Source organism: Aquarana catesbeiana, linkage group LG09, assembly GCF_042186555.1.
Source record: "Aquarana catesbeiana isolate 2022-GZ linkage group LG09, ASM4218655v1, whole genome shotgun sequence".
NCBI classification, from domain to species: Eukaryota; Metazoa; Chordata; class Amphibia; order Anura; family Ranidae; genus Aquarana; species Aquarana catesbeiana.
The window spans coordinates 208,808,507-208,820,934 of record NC_133332.1 but is presented as its reverse complement, the minus strand read 5'-3'; the positions used below and the strand labels follow the sequence as shown (position 1 = coordinate 208,820,934).

The 12,428-nt window shown below is 43.3% G+C and overlaps 1 protein-coding gene across 1 annotated transcript in view; it reads right to left on the bottom strand.

The window, feature by feature from the left end:
* The window catches only part of AGPAT2 (1-acylglycerol-3-phosphate O-acyltransferase 2), a 91,389-nt gene that overhangs the window by 20,737 nt on the left and 58,224 nt on the right, over positions 1–12,428 (bottom strand). Inside the window, exon 2 of the mRNA XM_073599613.1 lies at positions 8,399–8,532. Coding sequence (XP_073455714.1) covers positions 8,399–8,532 — 134 coding nt within the window. The remainder of the gene's footprint in view (positions 1–8,398; positions 8,533–12,428) is intronic.

Here is a 12,428-nt window from a genome sequence, read left to right as displayed (position 1 = left end):
CTGATTCGCTCAGTGGGTGGTCGTGTCTGCCACCTCCTACCCAACTTCCCAAAGTATATGAAAACCCTCACCTTGTAAAACAACCCATTCAGTTTAAAATAGAATTTAAAAGGCAAAGCATTTGTATATAGATATAAAAACATAAGAAGTAACTTTTGCCCCTTTTCTTTTTCTTTTTTAGAAGAGAGGTACAAGTGGTGGAGCAGAGTTTACAACCACTTTAAGTGGTTATATGACTTTATTGTGGAAACTGGAGAGGAAGCCAACAATGTCATAACTGAGTGGGCATGTCAGATTTCATGTGAGAGAAGTAAACACAGGCAGCCAAACTGTTGGTAGTGCATAGATATATGAATTTTTTTGGAATGTGTTAAATTTGCTTTAGCGTTTAAGGTGCCATAACCTGCAGTGGCGGCCGGCGGAATTTTTTTTTGGGGGGGGGCAGCAAACAGTATGCCAAACCTCCACCCCCCCACCCCGGTCGGTAGCACTTACCACATCACCGGCGGCTTCCCCTGCTCGGCGGCCTCCCGTTCTCCTGCTCTCCACAGGTCATCACGACTTCCATTTCCTCCCTTCTCGGCGGCCAATCGGGAGCCTTCTCTTCTCGGCCAATCGGAAAACATGTCCCACACACGCTTCTGATTGGCCAGATTGAGAAAGAGTTTTTCAACAGCGAATTTTCATTCGCTGTGGTAACACACCTGGGTGGGATCGGAGCACATTCTCTGCGACCTGAGCCCACCCTATTTTGAAGCCTATTCGAGCCTCTGGCTCTAATCAGGTGCTTAAAAAAAAAAAAACCCTGGCCCCTGTAATTCATGCAACCGGTGCCCTGAAAGGGGCCGGACGCATGAATAGGGGGCTGCCGCGGCGACCGTGCTATGCATGAATCTATCCATTGCATAAAGGGGGTGGTGTGGAGAGAGGGGGCGCCGTCCAGGTGCCCCTAATGGACGGGCCGCCACCAGCCATCTCTGATTATACCCATAAGCTATGCAATACAGTTCTATGCTTTGTCTGTGTAAAAGGGTTAAGCAGAACCATTAAAAAAAAAAGTTGGATTATTATTAGGCGTTTGTAAAGCATTTTTAACAAGCTCACTCGGATCCATTTGCCATCTAAAGACGCAAACCCTTTTATTACAAGTGGAATGTACATCAGCGGAGAGGAAATCTATTGAACAAAGCCAACGGCTGTCGAGCCACGAGTCACAGAACGGGGAGAGGGGTGATTAATTAGAGGTGCCGGAGAAAAGCCTGAATAACACTCCAAGACGGCGCTATGGTACAAAAGTGTTGCTGAAAGCGCCGCTTAAATTATAAGAGAATTTTTTTTACAAAAGAGTACAATGGCAGGAGTAGACTGAACAAATTCAGAACTTGATTAGGGGAGAATGTGTTGGAAAAAGTTCTGGTTATGGAGAGAAGCAATTTTCATGGGGACAGCGATCTTCAGATACTTCTCTATAACAGTAAGTATGGAGCATGTACGACACGGGACGCCAGCTCATGGCCGTCTGCCCCGCTACCTCTCAGGCCCTGTTCACATCTGTGCATTTTAGGTGCATTTTAGGTGCAGTTCCTTAAAAAAATCCTACTTGCTCCACTTTGATGTGCTTTCATCAAAATGCATGTCATATAGAGTTCAATGGTAACACACGTAAAATGCATGGCACAGATGTGAACGGAACCACAGAGTGGAGTGGCCAAAGCAAATTCAAACTGGTATTTTTTTTAGAAAAAGCATGGACAAACTAGACAAAGTCATATGTACTGTGACGTAACGCGTAGGGAGGAGCCAGGTGATGTCATTGCCATAACCGGAAGTGCGGTCCAGAGCTGGTATTCTTAAAGATATACTACCTGCTGTTATGCTTGTTCATATTTTATGCTTCTAAGTGCTGCTTTTTAAAAAAAAATAAAGGTGATTTTATTTACTGCACCATGGCAGTTCTCTTGTCATCTTGCTATGTTATCTGACTGTGCATAGGCTAACCCTGTGGAGAGGTCGCAAGTCCTAAAGGGCCAGATACCGCATATATCTGTTAATACTGGCAGAAGGCCTGGTGAAGTCGGGAGACCAATATCTGATCCATTTCAACTATTAAGCGCTGTATGACCTGAATTGTTTTTTGGGTGACATAAGGAAGGTGAGTGGACTTAGAGTACGGGGGTGTGGTATACACATAGTTGGTGGTCCTTCTACATGTTTTTTTTTTTTTTAGCACAATTGTATATGCCTTTTGGAAAACCTGCCACACACGGATGCGGAATATAACCTACACTATATTGTCAAAAGTATTGGGACACCTGCCTTTACATGCACATGAACTTTAATGGCATCCCTGTCTTAATCCGTAGGGTTCAGGAGTGTGTCTATGGGAATGTTTGGCCATTCTTCCAGAAGCGCATTTGTGAGGTCAGGCACTGATGTGGATGAGAAAGCCTGGCTCGCAGTCTCCGCTCTAATTAATTCCAAAGGTGTTCTATTGGGTTGAGGTCAGGACCCTGTGCAGGCCAGTCAAGTTCCTCCACCCTAAACTCGCTCAACCACACTATATTGCCAAAAGTATTGGGCCACCCCTCCAAATCATTTGGGGGAGGGGGGTTTATGGTCTTTCAGAGGTTGGGCTTGGCCCCTTAGTTCCAGTGAAGGGAACTATTAAGGCGTCAGCATACCAAGATATGTTGGACAATTTCATGCTCCCAACAAACTGTGGGAACAGTTTGGGGATGGCCCCTTCCTGTTCCTACATGACTGCATACCAGTGCAGAAAGCAAGGTCCATAAAGAGATGGATGAGCGAGTTTGGGGTGGAGGAACTTGACTGGCCTGCACAGAGTCCTGCTCTCAACCCCATAGAACACCTTTGGGATGAATTAGAGTGGGGACTGCGAGCCAGGCTTTTCGTCCAACATCAGTGCCTGACCTCACAAGTCCGCTTCTGGAAAAATGGTCAAACTTCCCCATAGACACACTCCTAAACCTTGTGGAAAGCCTTCCCAGAAGAGTTGAAGCTGTTATAGCTGCAAAGGGTGGGCCAATTCAAAATTGAACCCTACAGACTAATGCCCTGTGCACACGGTCGGACTTTGTTCGAACATTCCGACAACAATAATCCTAGGATTTTTTCCTACGGATGTTGGCTCAAACTTGTCTTGCATACACACGGTCACACAAAGTTGTCGGAAAATCCGATCGTTCTAAACGCGGTGACGTAAAACACGTACGTCGGGACTATAAACGGGGAAGTGGTCAATAGCTTTCATCTCTTTATTTATTCTGAGCATGCGTGGCACTTTGTCCGTCGGATTTGTGTACACACGATTGGAATTTCCGACAACGGATTTTGTTGTCGGAAAATTTTATATCCTGCTCTCAAACTTTGTGTGTCGGAAAATCCGATGGAAAATGTCCAATGGAGCCCACACACGGTCGGAATTTCTGACAACACGCTCCGATCGGACATTTTCCATCGGAAAATCCGACCGTGTGTACGGGGCATTAGACTGGGATGCTATTAAAGTTCATGTGCGTGTAAAGGCAGACGTTCCAATACATTTGATAATATAGTGCATTCCCAATTGTATGAATCTGTACCGAGCACACAGGCCGCACTAAAAAGTTCTTCTGAGGTCATTCAGATGTGATCACATTACGGCCATGTTGAAACCCTTAGAGCAGCACTTCACCCCGACAAAAACTGCTCCTACCAGCCGTCTCCATCCAAACTCCACTCATCTTTATTTCCATAATGAGACACAAATTAAAATATTTTCTGCCAAGAACAGCCGCCAGCGCGCTCAATCGCTCCCCACTGTGATCTTCTTATTGTCGCTGGCAACGGTAAGGCAAGGATATGGGGGGGTCTTTTTTATAAGAAAGCAAAATGACTTTTTAATCGGCTAATATTAGACTTTGCCTGGCGGTGAATTTTTCGGGTCTTCTTAATAAAAACAAAACACCGTTCTGAGTCCAGAAAAATCAATAGTTTCTGTACGCAGCGGCGGAGATGAGACGGCGGCATCGCACTCCCGAGGCTCATCTATTTTAATCTGCCGGACGGTTAATATTTTAACTGCTTGAGCTGACCGTATGAATCCTCACAATCTAATAAAGGTGGAGGGAAATGTTCAGCGGAAGGCGAAGCGATAATATATGTGTTATATATGAGTTATAGGTGAGAGAAGGAAGCACTGGGCTGCTTATTGGATTGGGGAATAGGAGACCGGCTGATATCGCACAGCCTCAAATTCAGAATTAGAAGAAGACATTCGCAACATTTGCAGGAGGGTGAAATAAAACATTTTCATTTCCAAGATAAATGTAAGTCTGGTTTATTTTCTCCCAACACCCTGCCTGCTGAACTGTGTGAAGCAAAATCAACCTAAAACAATGTAGACATCTATTCTATATGCTGCTGTTGTTGAGTGATCAGCAGTGGAAAATCACAAGCATTTGGCACATTTAAAAGAGAATACCAGGTGTTTTATACCTGCACCAGCTTGGACCAAGGTAACTATGCAAGTACCATACCTGGCCAATGCCCCTGGAAGCTGAAAATCACTGAAATAGACTCCACTACTCCAGTTATCTCCACCAGCTTCTGGGTCCTGTGCCAAGCAGCTGCCCTGCTGCTGAACACAGGAGGTTGGTCGTTCAGCATGGGTGCCATTCACTGCCCTGCCCCGCTACCTAGATCAATCAGGGAACATTTTGCAATCATTTAGAAGATGCAAAGTATTCCCTGAATCCTACCTGTGCAAGTGTCCAACCTTCTGTGTTCAGAATACAGCAGAACAGCCTGTCGGCACAGGACCCAAAAGCAAGTGGAGGTCACTGGAGTAATGGTGTCTCCTACAGTGGATTCCAGCTTCTAGGACAGGGGTCTCCAAACTTTCTAAACAAATGGCCAGTTTACTGTCCTTCAGACTTTAGGGGGGCCGGACTAAAGCCAGTGAAAGTAGAAAGAGTCAGTGGGAGGAATAGTGCCCCATCATTGGTGTCAGTGGAAGAAATTCTGCCCCATCGTTGGTGTCAGTGGGAGGAACAGTCCCCTGTCATTGGTGTCAGTGGGCGGAACAGTCCCCTGTCATTGGTGTCAGTGGGCGGAACAGTCCCCTGTCATTGGTGTCAGTGGGCGGAACAGTCCCCTGTCATTGGTGTCAGTGGGCGGAACAGTCCCCTGTCATTGGTGTCAGTGGGCGGAACAGTCCCCTGTCATTGGTGTCAGTGGGAGGAATAGTGCCCCAAGGGTCAGATAAGAGCAAGCAAAGGCACACGGTTTGGAGATCACTGTTCTAGAGGGATCCCACAGGTATGGAATATGTATGGTTATAAGGGTCCAAGCTGGACCATGTAACGATGTATAAAATATCCATATCTGGAATTTTAATTTTAAATTATGAGGTGAGTACGCAAAAAGGATATTTTGGTTTCAGGTGCCTGCCTTGGTTCCTGCCTTTCTTTTTTTATCCCGTGTGAGCTGGTTGTATGTTCAATAAAAAAAAAAAAACAGAGATGGTGATAATCATAGGCGTGCGCAGGGGGTGTGCCAGGCACCCTAATCACTCTGTGTGGTCCCCCTACTGCCCTGGCTTTACCCTGTGTTGACCCCTTCCTTTTCCAAATGAACACATTCACTCACTGTGTTCATTCATAAACTGAAGCATAGTAAACACAGTTTATCATGCTTCAGTGTGCTTGAGCTTTGGGGTGCACATAGGCTGCGCACATCTATGGCGATCATTCTTTATAATATGCAAAACCAGAACTCAAATTTAAAAATGAACTCTCCCAACTATACAAGAAACCTTTAGGTGGATTTAACAGTCCAGCTACCTGACACACCTATAAATGATGGGACTGTACTTTGCTCACAAGGATGGTCCATGTGTGATCCATTCCTAGGATCCTCACCAGGGCTATAGTGTGGAACAGGAGGCTGACTGGAGCAGATGAAGGTAAGTGACATATCAGAGGGTACCTTGCTACATACTGAGTTCGCTTAGAGTTTTTGGCTAGTCCAATGTGCAATAGCAACAAAAAATTCACTTTTTTTAAAAACCAAGCATGATGGTATTGGCCGATCGTTCATGTTTATGCACTGAGCACATACATCTGGACCTAGTCTAATCTCTGGAGACAGCAATCATCCAGGAATATCTGACTCGCCCACAAAACGAAGCTAGGGGCTTCCACAAACATCCACAATTTGTCCACAGACAGGTGATCGTTTCCCAATTCGGTCATTTTGAGCTGAATACAGACAATTTAACCACTTCAGCCCCGGAAGAATTTGCCCCCTTCCAGACCAGAGCACTTTTTGCGATTCGGCACTGCGTCGCTTTAACTGACAATTACGCAGTCGTGCGATGTGGCTCCCAAACAAAATTTAAGTCTTTTTTTCCCCACAAATAGAGCTTTCTTTTGGTGGTATTTAATCACCTCTGCGGTTTTATTTTTTGCGCTATAAACAAAAAAAATGCAACAATTTTGAAAAAAACACAATATTTTTTCACATTTTGCTATAATAAATATCCCCAAAAAAACATTTTTTTTTCTCAGTTTCTATGTATTCTTCTACATATTTTTGGTAAAAAAAAAAAAAATCGCAATAAGCGTTTATTGATTGGTTTGTGCAAAAGTTATAGCGTCTACAAAATAGGGGATAGTTTTATGGCATTTTTATTAATAATTTTTTTTTTTACTAGTAATGGTGGCGATCAGCGATTTTTATTGTGACTGCGACATTATGGCGGACAGATTTGAAGCTATTTTGGGACCATTCACATTTATACAGCGATCAGTGTAATTAAAAATGCACTGATTACTGTGTAAATGTGACTGGCAGTGAAGGGGTTAACCAGGAGGGGCACTGCAGGGGTTCAGTGTGTCCTAGGGAGTGAGTCTAACTGTGTGGGGGGAGGGGCTATGTGTGACACGACACTGATCACAGCTCCCGATTACAGGGAGCTGTAATCTGTGTCCTGTCACTAGGCAGAACGGGGAAATGCTTGTTTACATCAGCATTTCCCCGTTCTTCCTCTCCGTGAGACGATCGCAGATATCCCCGCGGACATCAAATCTGTGGGACCCGCGGTCAGACTCATGGAGCTCACGGCTGCTATCCGCTATCTGATATCCTCGCAAGATCATGTACAATAACGTACAATAACATGATTTCGCGCAGCGGAGCCAACCTGCCGCAGTAAAACTGCGGCGGCTGGTCCGCACGCGGTTAAGCAGTGCTTGTGACCATACCTCCCAACTTTCTGAGATTGGAAAAGGGGGACACCTATTAGCAAAAGTATGTAGGCATAGGACGCCCCCTTAAAGGGGTTGTAAAGTTGTTTTTTTTTTTTTTTAAAATAACAAACATGTCATACTTACCTTCACTGTGCAGCTCGTTCTGCACAGAGTGGCCCCGAACCTGGTCTTCTGGGGTCCCTCGGCGGCTGTTTCAGCTCCTCCCCGCAAGCATTTACCACCTTCATGCGAGCTCCCTCGCACGGTGGTGAGTGCTTGCGGGCGCGCTCCCGTGATACAGCCGGCGGCTATAGCCGCTCGCTGTATCACTCGGCCCCGCCCCCCGGCGCGCCGCGTCATCGGATGTGATTGACAGCAGCGCGAGCCAATGGCTGCGCTGCTTTCAATCCATCCACTGCAGCCAATCAGCGACCAGGCTGAGCTGCAATGAAGCTGACGAGGACGAGGAGCGAAGATTCGAGGCGTCAGGTAAGTAAAACGGGGGGCCTGGGGGCGGCGGTACTGTCAAAAGTTTTTTCACCTTAATGCATAGAATGCATTAAGGTGAAAAAATTTTTACCTTTACAACCCCTTTAAATGAAAATTATAAAAAAAAGATTAGTTAAAACCACAAATCCTTTTTTTACCCCTACTATTACTTTATAGTGGCTTTTGCAATTTACAAATGCAATAATTTAGAAATTGGATGAAAGCTTTAGCACTTGGAGACACTTTTTAAAAAGCTAAAAAGTGTATTTTATATACAACTATATAAATCAGACCAAAATGAGGGACAAATGAGGAGGAAAGAGGGACTTTGTTCCAAACCATGGACAGTCCCTCAAAATCAGGGACAATTGAGAGCTATGCTTGTGACTAGGAACCCATGCAGAGATCAGAAGAGATCAGTCCTTACATGGGACCGTTATCACACATGGGAAATGTCTTCCATGTTGGAGTCTTGAACAGCCACCAATCACTGACTTTTCTATACGGAAAAGGGAACACACCTGGGTGGGATCGGAGCACATTCTCTGCGACCTGAGCCCATCCTATTTGAAGCCTATTAGAGCCTGTGGCTGGACGAACAGACATTTCACTGTCTACCTGCCTCAGTGAGATATCTAGCTATCTATAGTCATCCTTACCAATCATATCCAGGATACTCTGGTGGTTGGAGATAATGACACAAGGGCCGTCAACCTGAAAGTTTTCCAATCCTTTCACCTCGAAGCGCAACCCAAAAAAATATTTCATAGTGCGCACAAAGGCCCGGATTATCCTGAGGAAGGAACAGAAAAAAGAAGTTTAAAAGGACCCTTTCCTAAAAATTCACACTTGATATAAATTAACAGAACACAGTCATTGACTGCTCAGAACATTGTGGGTATTTCACATCATTTAAAACTAGAGAGTCAATCAGACAAGTTGGGACTAAATGAGAGGATCAGTAAGACACAGACATTGTGCAAGTATCACTCTTTGGGGTTGATTTACTAAAACTGGAACATACAGAATCTGGTGCAGCTGTGCATGGTAACCAATCAGCTTCTAACTTCAGCTTGTTCAACTAAGCTTTGACAATGAAACCTGGAAGCTGATTGGTTTCTATGCAGAGCTGCACCAGACTTTGTACGCTTCAGTTTTCCAAATTGGTGCTCACGGGCCAAAACAGACCTGTTCATGAGGCCTAACACCAAAACATTGGGGTAGACTGGAGCACTACAGCAATGCTTGGATGTAAACACGAGGCAGCATAAGTGGGCTGTGCATTCTGTACACATCTCAAGATTTTTTTTCTTTCCTTTACCGTTAAACCGACCACCGGAACTTACATTAAGCTGTATCCTTATGTAAAGACCACAAAGTCGTTTCTTGAAATGATTCATCACACTCAATACGGTCCAAGAATTACAATAAGGGAAACCTCAAGCCTGTTAGCTATTTGCAAAATCACCATCAAACAGACACTAATGAATGGATTGTAACAGCTCAGTTCCTAGCAAGAGACATTACAACACACATTCCTTCACTGTGCAAAATCACAGGATCTGGTAACATGTACAGCTATGAAGATTTTCAATGCTCTTACACTATACAAGAATAAAGAATCAACTTTTGTTTTTGCACAAGAAACTCACAAGTAGGCCTCAGCATATGTCAGGTGTTAGGTAAAACACCGGGCAGCAAGCTTTGTGGAAGTAATGAGAAAGCAGGACTAATGTGCCAGCCTGTATGGAGCAGACAGGGGCATCAGGATGAGGCAAGTGGTAAGCCGATAATCATGGCTATTCATCTGCTGGGTCAGCTGATACTTTAAAATTTTAAACTTTTAGTAGGACTGCAAGTGATGACTCCAGTGAAGGACTGGATCAATACTCTAAAATTAATTCGCATTTGAAAAAGGTAATTTTACCTATAAAAAAGCTAAATTTACATCACCCTTCTTCTTCTTCCAAGTAGTCATCGAAATATCAACCACACTGCTGCAACCTGTCCAGTACTGGGCAGTGTGTATAGCCTGTGACTTTCTGGGGGTGCTCTAAAATGACGCACATGCCCCGAGTCTGGCCATTATGAATGGCGAGCATCCTGGGCACAGGATGCTCATGGCTGAACAGCTGTCCCAGAGGCTGTAGAACACTGACCATCCCTGGACAGGCTGTGGCAGTGAGAACGAGGACATCTGGTCCTGCGTTCCATAGTTTTGGGAAACAGACTTCGGGAAATACATTTTCTCAGTATGGTAGAATTCAATGCTGAGATACCTTGCGGCACCTCCACACCCATTATTCCCAATTAGCTCTCCCCAACTACAGTACACACCTCCCCATACCAACTTACTCTTTAATGCACCTTCTTTTCTTTCAGCCTCTACAAAAATAAACTCCAGCCATCGACAAAGAAATCCACCTCTGAGGCTCTAAAGGTTGTTCCTCCCTTTCCCAACCCCAACCATGCATACTCCCTCACCTAATAAAACACCAACTGTTGTAATTGAGATAATGTATTTTATCACAATGGTCTAACATTATACTGCTTAATTTCCATGTATGACTCTTTAGCGTGCTTCTGAAACCTTTACTAACGTCCTTTGTAAAAGAGAAGCTTGGCAAAATTTGGCATAAAGGGTTTTAATGCCAAAAAGTTGGGACTTGATTTAATCCTTAGACTGACCCTAACACTCATTTTATCCCTTACCTCAAATGTAAAGCTTAACCTAACCCCCTGTATTAAATCTTTGACATTTAACCCCCCCCTTCTAAAATTAACCTTTATTCTAATCCTGACCATAATACTTAACACCCTAATCCCATCCCGAATTATTATATTAAATATGACCTTAAATCTAAATGTTAACTTAACTAAAACCTACCTAATCCTAACCACAACCCTAAAAATAATGGATTTGCTTTATCAGTGCTAGTTCAACACCCAACTTGGCTGAAAAGGATAGGAGGGCATGGTTTCAATTTAGGCTGCACTTTTGTACTTTTAAAAAAAAAAATTACATTTTATCGTGAGAATGCAATTAACAAGAAGAATGGTCGCAACATTTGACCAACAAGCACTTTTTACTTTATATAAATATCTGAAATGATAGAAAAGAGCAATTGTGAGAGTACGCTTTATTCATATAATCACTAATCACACTGTACACTTAAAGGTAATGGGGAGTGTTATTGTTATTTTTTACATATTCATCTCAGTTCCCAAGACACTGTCAATCCTGCCCATGGTCCACACTTAACAACCCTCAGGATAGTCCTACCCAGCTCCCATTTTTAGGAATGCCCCATCTCTAATTATGTGGGATGCCACTTGCAGCCATGATCCCTTCGGTAAAAACCCTTTTTTGAGTTACTGTACATATTCAGTAACTCAAATAAAAGTGATACTGTGATCTTGAGATGCAGTCGTCCAGGACATAGAATCATCAGGACAAAACACCTAGACATTGGACCGTCCCAAAGGGATCCAGGACAGCTGGCATTTATGCAATACAAAAGATACAACTTAGAACAACCAAAGTCCACAGTAAAATATAAGTGAAAAAAACTATATATATATATATATATAATACACATACATACATACATACACATACACACACACACACACACACACTGTATATATCAAAGTCCAATGATGTGAAAATCTTCAGCGTGTTGAAGAAAAAATGAAGAACATTGTAAATTAGAGCATTTAGCTATTCACCAATTGAGTGAATATATCTTGAAAATATGGCAAAACCCCTTTGCCCTCCACCAGAGGAAACAATGGTTTCTTACCAGATAAAACGGATCCCTATGACAGAGATCAAGTATGTTGGTAACAAGCCTCCAGATACCCAGCAATAATCATAGCAAACCACCAACTTTAAACCTGTCACACTCACCCAATAGATCATCATTCTGTTCCCCTGACAACGCTGTTTGACGGCGAAATACATTGGCCAGGTTTTTGACCAGTGACATCATCACGCCTGCCGAGTGATGCTGGTGATGAACTGTTACATGCTTTTTGATCTACCTCTGTAAGTACCTGTTACTTTTTAATAAACATTAACATAGCAGTTTTACACTGTGTGCGGCCTATTTTCCTTTTTATGAATGTGGATGCAGTCCGGCCTGACATGCTGACTTATGGAGTGAACAAGGTTTAAAGTTGGGTGGTTTGCTATGCTTATTGTCAGATATCTGTAGGCTGGTTACCAACATGCTTGCTTGATCTCGGTCATAGGGATCAATTTTATCTGGTAAGAGGCCATTGTTACCTGTGGTGAAGGGCACAAGATGTTTGGTTGTCTTTTTAAGCATGCAGGTGAATGGCTGAATGCTCTATTTCAATTAACTTTCTTAGTTCTTTCTTAAAGCACGCTGAAGATTTTCACATCATTAGACTTTGAATATATATATTTTTTCCCTTGTATTTTACTGTGGATTTTTTGCTGATGCACACTTATTATTATGTTTTATTGGTTGCAACATCTAGTATTTGGATGTTTGGTGGGTGCAGCTATGAACACACTTTTTTACACTAAGCAAAAAGGAAAAAAAAAATGTACAGGTATTTAAAAAGATACAACTTGATGAAGAGCCAAACTCTCATGACAAGGAAATGTACTCATTATAACTTACCTCAATCCACCTCAAACATATTTTACTTTCTGTGCTG